Source organism: Spea bombifrons, chromosome 6, assembly GCF_027358695.1.
Source record: "Spea bombifrons isolate aSpeBom1 chromosome 6, aSpeBom1.2.pri, whole genome shotgun sequence".
NCBI classification, from domain to species: Eukaryota; Metazoa; Chordata; class Amphibia; order Anura; family Pelobatidae; genus Spea; species Spea bombifrons.
In genome coordinates, this window is record NC_071092.1 from 9464452 (window position 1) to 9482738 (window position 18287).

General features: G+C 41.2%; 1 protein-coding gene across 2 annotated transcripts in view; it reads right to left on the reverse strand.

The window, feature by feature from the left end:
• Positions 1 to 18287, reverse strand: part of LOC128499926 (contactin-4-like) — a 101501-nt gene that overhangs the window by 25000 nt on the left and 58214 nt on the right. For both annotated transcript variants that reach the window (XM_053468909.1, XM_053468910.1), the window contains exons 2-4: positions 16837 to 16954; positions 2114 to 2240; positions 951 to 1126 (exon numbers count right to left, since the gene is read on the reverse strand). In XM_053468909.1, the coding sequence (XP_053324884.1) occupies positions 951 to 1126; positions 2114 to 2240; positions 16837 to 16888 (355 nt within the window). In that variant the 5' untranslated portion in view covers positions 16889 to 16954. The remainder of the gene's footprint in view (positions 1 to 950; positions 1127 to 2113; positions 2241 to 16836; positions 16955 to 18287) is intronic.

Consider the following 18287-nt stretch of genomic DNA (forward strand, 5'->3'; position numbering starts at 1 on the left):
GTGTATATGATAACTATAGCACTGCTGGAACCCATGTCACCGCTGGAGATCTTCGGGGTGATTAGGTCCTCCTCGTCTGATTTGTTGATGTTAACTTATGCAGTGATTTAATTTGATTGTCACTGTGGCAAATATTTTCTTAATTAATTGACCCGAACACAATAACATGCTGATTATTTAATTAGTACCAGTCCAGAGAGGGTTGTGGGGGTTCAAGGCAGAAAATTATCATTAACTCATTAACGAAAAGTCTCCTAGCAACCCCTGCAATTGGGAGGAAAAATACAGGGAATAATGGTAAAGAGAAAAAAAATAGAATAGAAAGAAATTAAGGGTGAACAAAGAGAAAAATAAATAACAATAAAAAGACTGGACGAGACACGCATATAGAGGGTGAGGAAATCACAGAAAAAAGTGTCGAGGATCGAGGGAAACGATAACATTTTCTATGTATAACAGGTTAATATGTTAAAATAATGTTTTGTGCCATAAATAGTGACTGAAATTAGTTTATACCACTGGCTACATGTTATCCAACAGGACACAAGGTGATAATGGTATAAACATAATTAGAAAATAAAATGATTTTATGGATCTCTATATAAAGCAAAGATTTACGTAGAAATGTACATTAGAGGAGAGAAGAGATTGGGGAGATATGATCATAACCTTTAAATATATGAATGGATTAAATAAAGAGGGTATCACTTCTAATATATGAAAAATATAAGGCAACATTTGAAGTTAGAGGGTGGAAGACTTAAGAGTAACGTGATAAAATACTAATTTAAAGAAAGGGTAGTAACCATATGGAATAGCATTCCAGTGGAGGTGGTACAGGCAAACATTGCTAAGAGATTCACAAAGGCTTGGATTGTACATAAAGCTGTACTAATGTGAACAGTGTAACATATTTTTCTGTGTCTGTGTGCATATAACAGAGAACTCACAAGCAAACTGAAGGGAGGCTTCCCGGCTGAGGATGGTCCCTATTGAGTTGGTGGCTTCACACTGAAATGTCCCAACATCGTGGGTCCGATCTGGAGGATTGATGGACAAACTTCTGTCTAGAACCCTGTACCTGTAATCCTGGGCTTCATCCAAGAGAGTCCCATTTACTCTCCATCTGAAGAACAAATGTTGGAGATCATCAACAGTGGAATGGGAATGGGTGGAATGGGAATTGAGAAATGTAGAAGAGAGACATGCAGCAGGCAGTGTACACGGCAGATCAAGAACCATATAGCAGATGATGTAAAAGCATGAAAAGAGCATAAAGAGATGAAAATGTTGAACATGTAGTAGTAGTAGTAAATGAGCAGCAGCAAGTGAGCAGAAATCATCGTGATAATAGCCAGGAATGGGCCGCAGGTAGTTTACAGCAGACAATGTGCAGTAGAGAACATGTAGCCAGGAGAGCACGGGATGATTGTATAGCATGAAGTGTATCAGGGAATGAGTAGGAAGAGGAGACCAAAAAGAAGCCAATAGCGGAGTGCAGCTCGAACAGGAATGGTGCACAGAACAAGTGTGCATCAAGGAACGTGCACCAAGGAACATGCACCACGGAACATGCACCACGGAACATGCACCAAGGAACATGCACCAAGGAACATGCACCAAGGGACGTGCACCAAGGAACGTGCACCAAGGAACGTCCACCAAGGAACATGCACCAAGGAACATGCACCAAGGGACGTGCACCAAGGAACGTGCACCAAGGAACGTCCACCAAGGAACACGCACCAACGAACACGCACCAAGGAACACGCACCACGGAACATGGATGAAGTAGAGAGAGAGACAGAGTCTACAGCATATATGTGCAGCAGGAAGCGAATAGCAGGGACGGTGCTGCAGGGAACGTAGAGAAAGCGGTATGCCAGCAGAATGTTTTTGTTTTTCTTCTTCTGGTTACCTGCTGACCCTGCTATGCACACTGTGTCCAAGCGTTATCACAAAAAGCTGTATTCGCTTTTAGGCACAGGTTTTAGCAGCTAAATAATTCATTTACAATATAAAAGCTTGGAGCGTTTCTCTGTACCGACAGAGCTAGGTAGAGTCAGGTACAGAAATACTTCTTTATGTGCCTTGTGACGGGCTCTGTACTCACCGGGTTACAGGTTTCGGATGCCCTTGCACTTCGCAGACCAGCCGTAGCGTTCGGTCCTCTGAGTCCAGAGGGAAGATGAGATTTGCTGGTTCCTGCGTGAAGACCGGGCCTTGCAGAGTGAGCTCATCTATAAAGAAACAAAGGACGTCAGTGAGCGACACAGGCGGACCGTTATATCACACAACGCTGCATGTATCACACAGGATTCCATGATTGACGGAGTAATAATGGTTGGCACAGCAAGAGGTGCAGAGATATACCAGGCGACGGTGATAGCGAATGAAAAGAAGTGACATAAATAAAACAGGGTACCACAAGTAACAATGAATGCATGTGGTACTAATAACAAATGCTACATAAAAACATAAAGAGAAGGAAGACGCCAACTGGTGAACGCTGACTGTCACATGGTGCATTATGATGCAAAGAGACATATTGGATGAGCAGAGGGCACTCAGGTAATGTTGGGTGGCATGAGAATGATATTTTAAGATGAGAAATGTCAGAAATCAGCTGGAGAAAAAAACAGCAGGAGACAGCTTCATCGCCATGTGAGACAGTTTCAAAATCCTCACGTACTCCCACAGGTACGCATTTCTGTTTGTCCTCGTATGTGCACAGGTGACTCTTTAATGAGCACAGATCTTATAAAAAAAGACACTGATTCATGCACCTCTGATCACCCGAGAAGAGAATATACTGGCTGGCAGGGGTTAAAGAAGACGATTGAGAAACTGGCGCTGCCTTGCTCCTCATATTACGGATTAAGAGCACTGCCAACGACGCTACCTCGGGGACATGTTGTTCTGATGTGGAAGTGGCATAAATAACAGGACTTACACAGAAAATAAAGGCCAGGACATTTGGATAGGGTGTGAATGTCAAATATTGGTGCCCAGGAACTTCCCAGGATGGGTGACCTGGAGCTCTACACCTCCTTCTCCATATAGGAGCTGGGTACCACCAGTGCTGGGTTGGGGTGGCATGATTAGATGCACAAAGTAAAGCAACATGTCCACATTTTAAAAAGGATCATTGACCTCACCCTGCAAATTACTAAAATGCCTGGCAATAAACCCAGATCCTCAGAGAGACATTCCAGACTTCCAAATATTTAATAATAATATAATAATATTTAAATAATATTTTAATAATAATATTTAAAATTCTAGAGGGTACTGCTTCCATTTTTTAACATATTTCAAACTAGAAATATAGATGGGATTTCCTGATAGTAAATAAAAAGATGGCGGGTATCTCCTATAACCTCAGAATTAATCTCGTTCGCCGGTCACAACTATGCCTTTGTTGAAGCAGACAATAATATCATATCAATGTTCTGATGTGGCCAGTGTGATGTGTTCCTGAAACTAATAATAATTAATTAAAAGAAATAGAGACACAGCGTTCCCATTAATGCGTCTCTTTATAACTTTGAATCCTTAATATTTTATGTATGCGTATTTACAGATAATAATGAAAAAAAAGCTTGAAGAGCTTCCCGCTTGTAAGATGCTCCGCTCGATCAAATACGCAGAGCCATGTTCTGCTGTGTAATAGGATCTGAGCCATGTGTTGCGCAATATTCTGTGCAGGTGTGTGGAGCTCTGCACAGTGACCTGGTCTACGTGAAATTGTGGATGTGCTCTGCGTGATGCCCCTAGGGTAAAGGTTTAGCAGAGAAGCTGATGCAACACTTAGCAGAAGTGTCAAGAGTTGTGGGGGCAGCTTTCACTCCCTACCCAGGGGTGGAATAAACACGGTATAATTGCACCTTTGGGGCTGTGATGTCTCTGCTACCTTGGGGACACGTTGTTTTGATGTGGAAGCGGCACGCGCACGGTGGGAAAACTGGAAATGTAAGATACAGTATAACAAGCTGTGTTTATTCAAAAGCACAAGAAGGCATGGGGACAGAGACCATGGGTTACAGACAAATCATAGTTCAAGGGTAAGAGTAGAATGGAAGGGTGAGACAAAAGCTGAAGAAGTTGCATGCAGAAGGGAGTCAAGGTGGGGATTAACCCCTTAATGACAAAGCCCTACATGCACGGGCTCAAAATGCATTGTTTTCAATGGGTTTAGGGACCGCCCATTGTCTTAAGGGGTTAATATAGGGTGGCACTGTCCAACCGAGGCCCATGGGCACCTGTCTGGTTAAAAATCCCATAGATCAAATTGTGTTACATACTAAGGATTTATTACTGTCTGGTCCAACGTAAAATGTGGTACTTGTGTCCCTATCCACTTGACATTAGGGCAACACTGATGTAGAGACGGGGGTGAAGGCTGGGTGACCTAGGACAAAATGCATATTGTTGATCCAAATAGTTTGGTCCAGTAGGAAAAAATGTCAGGCTACAATGAGACAAGAATGTCCTGATTTAGGATAGAATACGGACAACACCGTATCACCCGTGTCTCTCTATAACGCTGTAGTAGGTTCTCTATTGTTTCTGCTGCTCTGGCCCTCTGGAGCTGGGTCTCTATCATCGATGTCTCTGTCTATAACCCTGTGGTGGGTGATATTGTGCAACAAGATGTCTGTGCAGATAATGAGGCCTCGCAAAACAAAACAACTGCAACAAATTTCATACAAGGGAAATCAGAGTCCTTTATAATTTAAGTCTTATTTTAAGTACTAATATAAATTCAACCCTAGCAAATTAAAACAAGACGAATTAATTGGATATGTAAATGAGATTATCTGGTATATAAATCTAATTACAAACCAATTTGCTCTAACAGCAAGGAAATGAACAATGTATTCCCCACAAACAGCATCTGTATGTGTGCGGTGTGACACAGAGGACACCATCGCACTGTGTCTGACACAAAATATACACCGTGACACCGTTGTACATGTGAGATACAAGCAGCAGAAGCGGTAAAAGCAGTGAGGGGATCAAAAACAGGCGTATGGCCGAAGGACTGATTAAGGTCTGAGTTAAGGAAAAATGGACAGACTATATAATAAATAGTTCTTATATGCTGTTAAATTCTGTTAGTTAACATTGAACATGTATATGATAAAATCGAGGGCTATGCAGGAAGATAAACCATAGAGTAGAAGCAACACCAGCAAGACATTCTATGCACAAGAGCAACGTATGATCTGCCGGGCAGAGGGCACCACAGCACACTATATGGTGACATACTCCAGGACAGTATATGGTGACACACTCCAGGACAGTATATGGTGACACACTCCAGGACAGTATATGGTGACACACTCCAGGACAGTATATGGTGACACACTCCAGGACAGTATATGGTGACATACTCCAGGACAGTATATGGTGACACACTCCAGGACACTATATGGTGACACACTCCAGGACAGTATATGGTGACATACTCCAGGGCACTATATGGTGACATAATCCAGGACACTATATGGTGACACAATCCAGGACACTATATGGTGACATAATCCAGGACACTATATGGTGACACACTCCAGGACAGTATATGGTGACACACTCCAGGACACTATATGATGACACACCATGGCTGGTGACACACTTCAGCACACTATATGGTGACATACTCCAGGGCAGTATATGGTGACATACTCCAGGACACTATATGGTGGCATACTCCAGGACACTATATGGTGACACACTCCAGGACAGTATATGGTGACCTACTCCAGGACAGTATATGGTGACATAATCCAGGACACTATATGGTGACATACTCCAGGACAGTATATGGTGACATACTCCAGGACAGTATATGGTGACACACTCCAGGACAGTATATGGTGACATAATCCAGGACACTATATGGTGACATACTCCAGGACAGTATATGGTGACCTACTCCAGGACAGTATATGGTGAGATAATCCAGGACACTATATGGTGACATACTCCAGGACAGTATATGGTGACATACTCCAGGACAGTATATGGTGACCTACTCCAGGACAGTATATGGTGACATAATCCAGGACAGTATATGGTGACATACTCCAGGACAGTATATGGTGACATACTCCAGGACAGTTTATGGTGACACACTTCAGGACAGTATATGGTGACACACTTCAGAACAGTATATGGTGACACACTTCAGCACACTATATGGTGACATACTCCAGGACACTATATGGTAACATACTCCAGGACAGTATATGGTGACATACTCCAGGAAAGTATATGATGACACACTTCAGGACAGTATATGGTGACATACTCCAGGACAGTATATGGTGACACACTTCAGGACAGTATATGGTGACACACTTCAGAACAGTATATGGTGACATACTCCAGGACAGTATATGGTAACATACTCCAGGACACTATATGGTGACACACTCCGAGAAAATGTTTATTGTTTAGAAAAGGAGCGATTCTGTGCCAAAGTTCTAAATGCGGAACAATCACCACAGCAACGAATTGAATGGAAACAAAGAAACATAGAATTTGATGGCAGATAAGAACCATTCAGTCTGTCTAGGCTGCCTGTCTTTCCTGATGTAAAGACTCACACAGTCCTTGGTCTTGTCTTATCTGCCACTTTCTCTGCTCGTCGCCCCAACATTAGCTGCCTTACACCCAGGATTTATAATTAGACCCCAGTGACCTCCATGTGCTGCGAGATAGAGATAATACACACATTCTAGCAGTATGTGGAATTAAATGGTGGGTCAACATAGAATAAAATATAATATTTGTTTACTTAGGCAGAAACACATACACATCCGGAATATAAAAACCTATCTGTGGCCAGAAAAAAAAAACAGATTGCAACCGCAACAACAACATCAATATACCACAATACATTTTAAAGGAGCTGTTCCACTAACTTTGCTATCTAGCCTGTTAAGCAAATACACGCTCACAAAAGGTTTAATCACACAAAAACAACACAGGAACTTTTAAGAAGGGTTTTCTGGGGTTCTAGGACATTTGTATGTGCATAATAAGACATATTGGACAATTCTATGCTTCCAGCTTTGTGGGAGCAGTTTGGGGAAGACCCTTTTCTATTCCAGCATGACTGCTCCAGCGCACAAAGCAAGATCCATAAAGACATGGTGGGATGTGTTTGGTGTGGAAGAACTTGACCGGCCCTCACAGAGTCCTGACCTCAACCCCATCCAACACCTTTGGGATGAACTGGAATGGAGATTGCGAGCAGGGCGTCTCGGCTCCCTGTTGGTGATAAGGTCAGGTGTCCCAATACTGTTGTCTATATAGTATGTGTACATATATATATAATCCAGTACCACTAGTAGCACCTGAATATAAAACTTTGCATATCAGGGTAGGTAGCTGTCAGCTCACTTTAAATTCTAACATTTAATACATAGTCTGTCATCACCAGGCCCTGTGAAACATACATTATGAGGCACACCGACCAAACGCTGAGCGGAGCTTCATGTAAGACATCACGACACAACGTGGAAAAAAACCAACTGTGCCACAGGGTCACAGACCAGCAAAGATCAATGTGGGCCCCATTCATGAAAAATAGATAATAACATAATACGGTAAATTGATTTTCTTGAAAAATCAAACGGATATTGCTCAAAGGACGCTCACAAGTATAACCTCTCACTGTTCGTATCAGAGTTGGAAGTTCTTTACCAGAATTATATCATTCTTTTTTCCTCCTACATGCTATTTATAGTTATACAGATACTCATGTATATACACATTTTATGTCATTGTTCTATACTTTAGTAATAGTAACATTGACTATGTCGGATCTATTTGCATATTAATAGAAGTTACAAAAACACCAATGAGCCGTTAAATAGAGCTGCCCGCAATGGGGTCAACAAGTAAACTAATTTTCACTCCAGCATATTCAGCCCCACGTACCCCTCCCCCTGTGGTCGGAAGATGGACAAAATCTGGGCTACTACATTCAAGCTATTTATAAAGTCCATGTATAAGAACCCAGCTCTTTTCTGGTACTGTTCGCACATTTTAATAATTATGTGCACTCTGTGACTATCTAAATAGGAAATATTTATCTAGCATGAAATGTGTGTATCTGCAAGGCGACATACGTTAATTGCTAACTAAGCACTAATTGGGGTCAGTTGCTTCAGCCCAATTCTTTCACCCATTAGAGAAAATCTAAGCCATGAATCAAAACACTTAACACCGTTTAAGGGGTGGTAGGATTCCCTCCCTACAGCCGAGAATGATAACTGATTATCCAAACCAAGAACACTTAATAAGATTATAAAATGGTCTCTACTTCTCCAGCTTCCCATTTCCCATTCATTAAAGGTGCAATTCTACCTAGAAGTTTCCCCCCCACAACTTTCTAAGTACTACTTTGGTATATATAGTAAATAAATGTAGTTTTTCTGTAGTTTTTTGTTCAAAACAGGGCATCTTAATGTGTTCCCTCTGCACTGCTCTGCTCTGGCCGCTTATCGGTTTCTCACATCACAGAAGGGCTGTTTGCTTGAAGGTCTATTAGTTTAAAGGGGACTTGAAGTGTTTGTAAGAAGTCAGACTACTGTGATGTAATACATAGTATCTTAATAAACCTCTTAACACAGTTTTTATGTGACAGGGAGCATTGAGGAGAGAAAAAAATGACAGGTTTCTTTTAACTCTCATTACACGATGTGGCTTTTATCGGATGACATTCTATGAGGCACTCTAGGTGGAACAGCATCTTTAACCAATAACCCTTATACAGGGAATTCTGAATGACTCAACGCATAACACAAAGTTTTGAAGAATAAGTGTGGTTATACATTCTCTTCTCTTGGGTTTGCAGGGAAGTATTTTCTCCTGCCTCTAAAGCAAAAGGACCTACTGTCGGCTTTTAATTTGGGGAAGAGAACATCCTTTTCAAAAATCTATTTTATTAACCCAATAAAGCTTTGATGGAATACAGAAATGTCACCTTTCTTATTGTTAGCCCTGTTTTATTTCAGCACCATGGACAGGGTCTGTGAAATGAAGAACCAGAAGGAATCTTATCCTGGCCACTAGGTTCAAGGTACCATTGAGATTAGTGCCCACAACATACTCAGGTTCCACTGCTTACTTGCTCTAGACAGACATCTTAATTCGGGTGGTGAAGTACAAAGCACACAGAATGCAAGAAAATAACTGTCAGTGATCTGTGACAGAAATTAGTAGATTATCCTCTTACTGTATCCGAACAGCCGCCTGTACAATACACTTTTAATTTACTGCTTGTGATTTAAACCCACAAGATCACCCATTGGGATTAGGATGGAAAAACATGTTCTTTACATTAATGGAATATTAATGTTTCAAAATGAAAACATCTATTGTGTTTTCCTCTTCCAAGAGAAAATCATTTTCTTTCCCTCTCTGGGACCAGCAGAATTAAGAACGTAGAACACTTGTGGTTCTTCTTGACCTGGTTTCTTCTAAGAACATTCAGCGAACTCGGTATACATGGTGGCTTTCACATATTCCCTTGTTTACTAAAATATGAGTTGTAGATGCATTTCATCTCAGATTTCCATCTCCATCTCAGATTTCTTAAATATTATTTAGGTCTGAACCAAGAATTGCCAGTTGGCCCTTAGATTGGGTGGGATTTCTTGAAACGTTATCTTGCTACATTTACTATAAGCAATGAAGGGCTAACCAAGCTAAAAAGTTTCATCTTCCCGCAACTCACCTAAAAATCCAGTGAATTAGAGAATAAACCCCAAAGTGAGTAGAAACAAAGAGTGAAATATCTAAGGTTCTCCAACCAAAACTGGAGAAGAGGATAACTTAGACCAAAATAAAATGTATCTCTATCCTTTGAAAGCTGCTTCTCAAATGAGTAATAAATCCAGCCTTTCTGTCCAACATCACAGAATAATGTTCCACTACTTAAAGCAGGTTCCATGAGATGACATACAAGATGCCTTCAAAAGAGGATGGGTCACATTTATAAGCCAGAAAGCTTTCCAAGTTATCAAAATGTAAATTGAACAGGTAATATGTTGATGCGGGAAGAAATCCTTTTTTTTTCAAGTCTTGAAGGATTATTTTCCTATTCTGTATCAAAACTAATAGTATCTTCAATAGGCCCTTTTTGTTTTTCGATTTGTCCGGATCAACAGCATAATAACCTAGGAGAACCTGAATAAGATTTCTCTACTTTAACAACAAAAAACATGTAATTGGCCCAAACATTTTTTTTACCCTATGTTTGGATTCATTATTGTACACCTTAAGCCCTATTTTATACAAAATCACATTTTATTTTAGATGCTAAAGAACAAGATGAATCAAGCCAAAAACAAAAAGACCGACTTCATGTATTGAATATTAACTACTGTTAAGGACTGTCTCGCTATCTTAACATCCTTTGATTAATATACCTCTAAGAGAATTATGTATGAAAGGAACATATTTATCTCATGTAAGCTTAGAATAAGAAGCCTGCATTTGCCTTTATTCCTTTATTCACAGCAAACTGTGTGGCTTTGCTTACCGTATGCTTATGTTTAACCATGTCTTAATTCATTTAAAAATGCCACCTGTATTCCCGTGAAATCCCGTATAGACCAGAGTCACACAAATGACCTACTGAAATATGAACACAAAAACAGCTTGAAATATTTAATATATACGTTAAGATAAATAGAGATAAATCCAGAGGAAGTCCTAAAGGAGAACAGCAGATTACACTAAGCCTCAATGGCTTTGGAAAAAAAAAAACCTCTAGGTAGGAAACCATGTGAATAATTCATGTAATTGGTTTGAATTTTCCATTCCATGTCTTCTTTTTGAACTATGGACAGGGCTTGTCTATGGTGCTGAATTATTAGTATACTACTTGGAAAAGGTATTGCAACAGTGGAAGTGACCAGCACAAGTTCCGACCCATCAAAACGACTTCTTTTTCCAGTCTGTATATCATCTGGTCTCTTGTTGGCTTTATGTTTATACTAAAAACTAAAAGGAAACCAAGAGCTATACCACATGTGATATCAAGACCCTAGTAAGTAGACTTGGGCACCAGGGGGCTCTTCGTGTTCGTCTTCGTGCTCGTCTTCGGCAAAAAAAAAAACTTCGTATTCCGCGAATATTCGCCTGGTCCTGTCTTCTCTTCGGGCGAATATTCGCGGACATTCTTCGTGTTCGGGTTTTCTTCGTTTTCCCCGGTTAAGGGGTTAAAACGGGGTTAAAGCCGCTCTGGCGCCAGGAGTTTAAATGTCCGTATGAGCAACTCTATTGGTCGTCAGCAGGGGGCTCGTCTGCCATTGGTTGATGGCAGACGAGCCCCCTGCTGGCGACCAATAGGGTCGCTCGTACAGACTGTTATACTCCTGGTGCCGTAATTGTTCGGCAGATCCCGCTGGTCTCCCTGTTCTATCATTTATTAACTGATAGAACAGGGAGACCAGCGGGATCTGCTGGGTAAGTTGCAGCATTGGGATTTTAAAAGTCTGTACGAGCGACTCTGTTGGTCGCTCGTGCAGACTTTTAAAACCCCAATGCTAGAACTTACCCGGCACATCCCACTGGTCTCCCTCCCTGTTCAATTAATTAAATGTCCGTACGGGCGAACAATAAAGTCGCCCGTACGGACATTTAACTATCTGAACAGGGAGGGAGATCAGTGGCATCGGCAGGGTAAATTGCAGCATTGGGGTTTTAACACCCCAATGCTGCAACTTGCCCTGCCGATGCCACTGGTCTTTAACTAATTGAACAGGGAGGGAGACCGATGCCACTGGTCTCCCTCCCTGTTCAATTAGTTAGTCCGTGTCGGGTTAAATGTCCGTACGAGCGACCAATAAAGTCGCTCGTACGGACATTTAACTCTGTACAGGGAGGGAGACCAGTGGCATCGGCAGGGTAAATTGCAGCATTGGGGTTTTAAAACCCCAATGCTGCAACTTGCCCTGCCGATGCCACTGGTCTTTAACTAATTGAACAGGGAGGGAGACCGATGCCACTGGTCTCCCTCCCTGTTCAATTAGTTAGTCTGTGCCGGGTTAAATGTCCGTACGAGCGACCAATAAAGTCGCTCGTACGGACATTTAACTAATTGAACAGGGAGGGAGACCAGTGGCATCGGCACTGCCGATGCCACTGGTCTCCCTCCCTGTTCAATTAGTTAGGGGTTAACTTTTTTAAAGGGTTAAGGGGCCGTGCAAGTGAGCCTATTGGTCGCTTGCACGGCCCTTTAACCTATGGATTTCCGCTCCCGTTAACCCCTTCGATGCTGCGTTAGATAACGCAGCATCGAAGGGGTTAACGGGAGCGGAAATCCATAGGTTCGCTGTCAGGGGCTACAAAGACCGTGCGAGTGAGCCTATTGGTCACCTGCAGGGTCTTTCTCTGGCATCAACCAATTGGTTGATGCCAGAGGAGGTCCCTGTAGGCGACCAATAGGCTCATTCGCACTGCCCTGTAACCCGTGACGGCGAACCTGCGGATTTCCACTTCCGGGAACTGCCGCGATGCCGCGAAGCCGCGAAGCCAAGACAAGGTAAGATGAAGGGGGGGAATGGTAGACGAAGACGAAGACAATCACGAAGATCTTCGTGGTGTGTGTCTTCGTCTTCGCCTACGTTTTACTGCCGCCGTCTTCTCTTCGGCGTGTCTTCGGAACGAACACGAAAACGCACTCTTCGTGTTCGTTTCCATGTTCGCCCGAAGACGAATGCACAAGTCTACTAGTAAGTGACAGCAAAGGGGCTTTTTTGAGGCACATGTCTAGAAGGAGATTTCAGAACCATACAATGGTGTCTTCATGGAATATGTGTTTGGTGACCTCTTGGGCATAGAAGGGAGGCATTACAATTCAACAAATAATAACGTGACTTTGGGAGACAGTTTGATCATGAAAATATGGTGATACAGTGTTGCCTCTTGTATGTGATAGAACAGACAAGAAAGTCAATGGTCTCATTAGATTCAAGACTAGTCATTAACCTAGAACACAACTAATTCCTCTGTCCCACAAAGGATCGTCGTAGATAGGTTCATTCCCATCCATTTGCAGCCAATTCACATTGAAAAAACCTCTTTACTTTCTTTTTTACAGATCCTGTATTACTTGAGTCTATGGTCATACGGTCAATGTGACAAAAATAAGAGCAGAACAAAAGGTGAGAGGAATGATATGATGGCATAAAGACAGAAGATTTAGAGGTAATAAAACACAAGCACAAACAAAACGCCATCCACGCCTGGCCTTTTTTAAAATATCCTAACCTACGCTGAATGGACATTTCACAGTTTTTCATCCATTTAAATGTTATCAAGAGATCACCAGGTTTAATACTGATGGACATCAAATTGATACCATCATAAGAAAATAATAGCGTCAGTAGGACAGGTTCTTAACCTACATTTTCACAATGGCTGTATATGTGCAAACCAAGCAAACTTACCTATTAGAAAAATACCCACTCCCTCTGCATTGCCCTCTGTTTACTTTTAGGAGGCTAGCGGGACCAAGCAAAATCTCAGATTTTGAACGGAATCCAAATTTCATCTCAAACTGAGATTTTTCTAACCAAATCAAATGAAGCAATTAAAAATACTTAATCACAAGCCATGTTCAGCTTCATCTTTAAATGCCAATACTGGTTCTATGAGTGCGCCCACCACAAATCAAGATCAAAAAGTCCAAATCAAGCAAGTCAAACTAATCTGAATCCTCATTGCAGATCTGAAGCTTTTCAGGGCCCCAGCTTCAGTTGGCTGCTGACATTTGAAGTACTAAAGAATGATTTTATGGAAGAAATAAACGTAGATAGAACAAGAGTAGGGTTTATTCATCTGGAGCCATGCCATGATTTTCTTTTCTTACCATGCCATATTAAATTAACATGGAGGAACGCCATGGATCAGTGTAAATGTTTGGACAAGATGAGACAGACTTTTACCAAGCCCCTCTGAACACGGCATGACACAAAGGACGCGAAATGCGATAGGGCTTAAACTAGGTCACGGTGTAGAACCGAGGACATCTGAGCTCGTAGTGACATTGCAACCCAACACTCCCGGCTCAGTTTACAGATGCGTAAAAAGGGTGTGATATCCTAAGAAAGTGTGAAAAGTATTCAGCCTTTTTTTTTCATGCTTCTCAGATCTGTTGTTTACTAAGGTTAAAAAAGCACCATGACTTTGCCATAGTAGAATAAAAAATAACTTTTTGTGTGCCTCCTGTTCTTCAAAGACCGCAAATGTGAAAGGATTATATTTAACGGTAATTTTTAAAAGGTATACCTAGTGTTTTCATAACTATCTACCAAATAGATAATGAGTACGGCATAAAAAATGTTTTGTTTTGCTATTTATTTTTAATCATTCTCAAATTGTTTAATGTCCTCAAATATTTTATTCTAATCTCATGAGTACAAAACAGAAAAGAACAGAAAGAAGTAGGTTATAAAAAAGCAGAGTAGTCATCACAGCCGTCTGATTCCAACGTGGCCATTGTTATAACTCGTCCAGACTGGAATAACTAATTGCAACTTGGTTGCTGAATTATATACCGATATATATTTTTAATGCTGAATTTCATCCACTGTATGCAGGTGTTGGTCATGGTGCTAAAAACCACTGGTGCATAACCATCACTTAAAGCTAAGAATAACTTATAAACTATGTGTTAGTCCTAAACTAAAGCCTGTTTCATCAACATGGACAGAATGATTGTAGTTCTCCATAAACCTGGAGTCGCATGGTCGACTTCAACCATTCCATGCACAAGTCAACATTCAAGCTTTTCAGCATAGACATTCTGCAATTGTTCTGCTTTGATCTTCTTTTTTGGAATTTAGGTTACTTTACTAGACTTTACTGAATTGCTAAAGACCCAAACCTTTGGCTTGCCTTTGGTCTTGGCTTCAAACCTTTCTGTACATCTACCTTCAGATATTGCAGTTTTATCTGCCCTTTGAACCCCCTGCACACAGGACCCTCACCTTGGTCCGGACACCTTTATACCTACTGAGCATCTTGGGGTATGTGATTTATACTGACATGTTATGAAGTCAGGGTCCCTAAACTTTCTCATGCCTACTGGAGTCTGGTACATTGATTTTTAATAAATTCCTTTAGCAGGAAAAATGTAGAAAGCCTTTCTCCCACAAAATGACAGATAAACAATATCATTTCAAGAGGTTGCATTCTTCCAAAGACTGGCTTATTATATGTGACAGATCTCATCGAGGAGACACCAGTTGCACGAGAAGGACATTACTGGGTTTGTATAAAGGAGATTACATTTTAACCTGCTAAATGTTACATAATCGTTAATGGGAAAATATCTTCTATTGTGCAACAACTTGAACATTATGTTCCTATATGAAAAAGAACTCTCCTACGTTTTCAGAAACTATGTAGTTGCTCTGCACAAGGGTCCACGGCTGGACACTACATGAAACCTCTAAGAATAAAATACAAAGTTGGGATTAAAATATTGGCAATATCTTGTATTTCACAATAGTTGGGTGGTGCCAAGGAGACCAATGGAATAGTTAATTTCCTCATATTAAATTAAATGTATTAATGGAAAAAGTATCATTTTGGTTGCTCTCCAGTTTCACCAATCTACTGGTTGGTGTACAGTATATTCATTGGTATGAAGATGAGAAGACCAGGGAGCACAGTAGGTCCAAGGCTTCCATCAGACCAGACAGCAATGTGTTACGCAGTTTAACAGTGTTCTGCACGATAGGGAATATGAAAGGATACTGACGACACTTGGACAAATTGAGAAAAGAAAAAACCACAAAGAATACAAAAAACAACAATCACAATGCAACTAAGGTACAATGAGATACAGGCTACAATGCATAAGGGAAGACAACACACATAGGCTATTGTACGATAAGAAACCCAAAGAGTACAGCAGACCAAAAGAATAGAATGTAGGTTAACACAGAGGTCCTTTTCTCAGATGTGAGGGACCTCCAAGTCCACTGACCCGCATATCACAAACTTATTCTGGCTATTCGCTCTGGGACCAATATTATAATACCCACTCTGGTGTGATAGGGAAGACAAAAGCCTGGGCTCTGTCCAAATTGGTGATAGATAAGGTGGGCATAATATTATAGAAGAGACAGGTCACACCTCTGTAAATAGTTCATTGAGCTGTGGTGCAGCTTGTTGGGTGGTTTGCCCACGGTTTTGCGGCAGAAGGGATGCTGAACCCAGATCTGCCATCCTACCCCAAGACGGTCTAGGCCAGTATATACCACTGACAATAGAATACAGTAAGATACTGGCAATACTAGGACAGGGAAGACAAAATGTCACAATGAGATAGAGCAGGGGCGTCCAACTGGAGGGCCGCACGTTGGACGCCCCTGAGATAGAGGAAACACAAAGCTACGTAAGGCAATAATTAAGATACAAGCAACAGAAGACAGAAGAGTGTGAAACTGAGGTTGCTTAAACATACATAGAATTAATGAGACAATATGGAATAAGATGCAGAAAGATAAAAAAGACAAAAAACTGTACAACATCATATGCACAAGGGAACTTTGTTACTTCCTAATAATTATTATTTTAAATATTGAGGCAAATATGGTGGCACACGGACCTGCTGCATACAATACAATGTTAACACAGGATTTGATATGACATGGTACCAGATTGAAGCCACCAGGCTCATGCATATTTGACGTGTCAAGGAGCATGGAAGCTTCGTAATTGGCCTCTGAAGTGGGACCTGAATTCCCTTAGAAAGATTCTGTGGGATGCTTTTATATCACGAGCCGTGAACGTATGCATTACCTGCAAGACACACAAACCATCGAAACGCCAGCAGTTTCCATAGTAACCTCATCTTCACTTTCTAGGGTCAGCCGTTTCTCTCCAGCCACTGGAATCTGCGGCAACTTCACAATTTTATCTGTGAAAGACAAGCGGCAAGTTTACAATCAACAATACGCAATTAAAATGTTAATACAGCCATGCACCTTCCTCGGCTCCACCAGTACTATCCTCCATAGCCCACCATACTATTCTAATACTGTACCTCATCTCTTGTCTGCTACTCTAGAACTGACCTAAACTAGTTGCTAACCTTGTCTTAGATCCACACTTCTGTCTCACGGTTCTAGATCTCCAGTCTCTGCTATTCTAGAATCGGTCTTCCCCTTTCCATCAGCAATTCTACAATTAAACAGGATCTTCTCAGTCATTGTTGTTATAGAGTTGATTCAGATCGTCTCCTGCAATTCTAGTTATTTCTTGAATCCAACCTTGTGTTTCTCTCAGTTATGAAGGTACCGATCTCAGTCCTGTCCTGTTTCTGCTAAGTAATAGATGACGCCTGTCCCCGTTTCCCGAGTATTTTAGCACTGCCTTGGGATCCATATTGCCCTTAGTCTTCCTATTGCATTACTTATCTGTAATTTATCCCGCAAATATCCATATTCAAGTTCTTAAATAGCCCTTTCTTTGCTCATGCTTTGTTGAAGTAGTCCTGACCTAGATCCTAAAACACAACCATCTCAGCTATTTGAGAGAATAGCCTCGTGTTATTCTTGCTATTCCGGCACTGAAGTGGATGGTATCCCTGCTGCTCCATCAGCATACACGAACACATACTTCCACACTGTGCTGGCAAAAACACACCTCTGTTGATGTTAGGTTAAGAGATCCTCAGATCAATTGAAATGTAAGACTTTATCGTTTGTTAACATCTCAGCTGGGAACATGACCGATTTGTATCTTTACACTAAAATACCACAGGACTGGGCCACGTGCCACATAGGGAAAGCCTGACAAGGATGTTTCTCCACCTATCTGAACATTAAGGAAACCACTTTCACTGAAAGCCACCACGCCTGGGGAAGACCTCCCTTTACAACTGTCTATATGCCATCCTGAAGAGGGACTTTTATTTTTTCCTCTGTGCGTGAATCTATGTATCTAGATATCTATGATGTATGAACAGTAAAATCTACTGAATGATAGTAAAAATAGAATCGATAGCACACTTTTCCAGGACTTGTCCAGGACATCTTTAGATGCTGACGTTCTGCCTTGTGTAAAAACATATTATGTACAACAAAATTCTTAAATAGGCCATGTCCCATTTTCCTGTTTATTAGATATTTTTCATGGAGGTCATCGTTGTATACATGGGTGCCGGTTAGGACATCTACAGACTTGTAGCTATGATACTAAAATGTCATCTTCTTGAAGCCAGCCTTGGATGATCTGGTTTTGGAGTATGG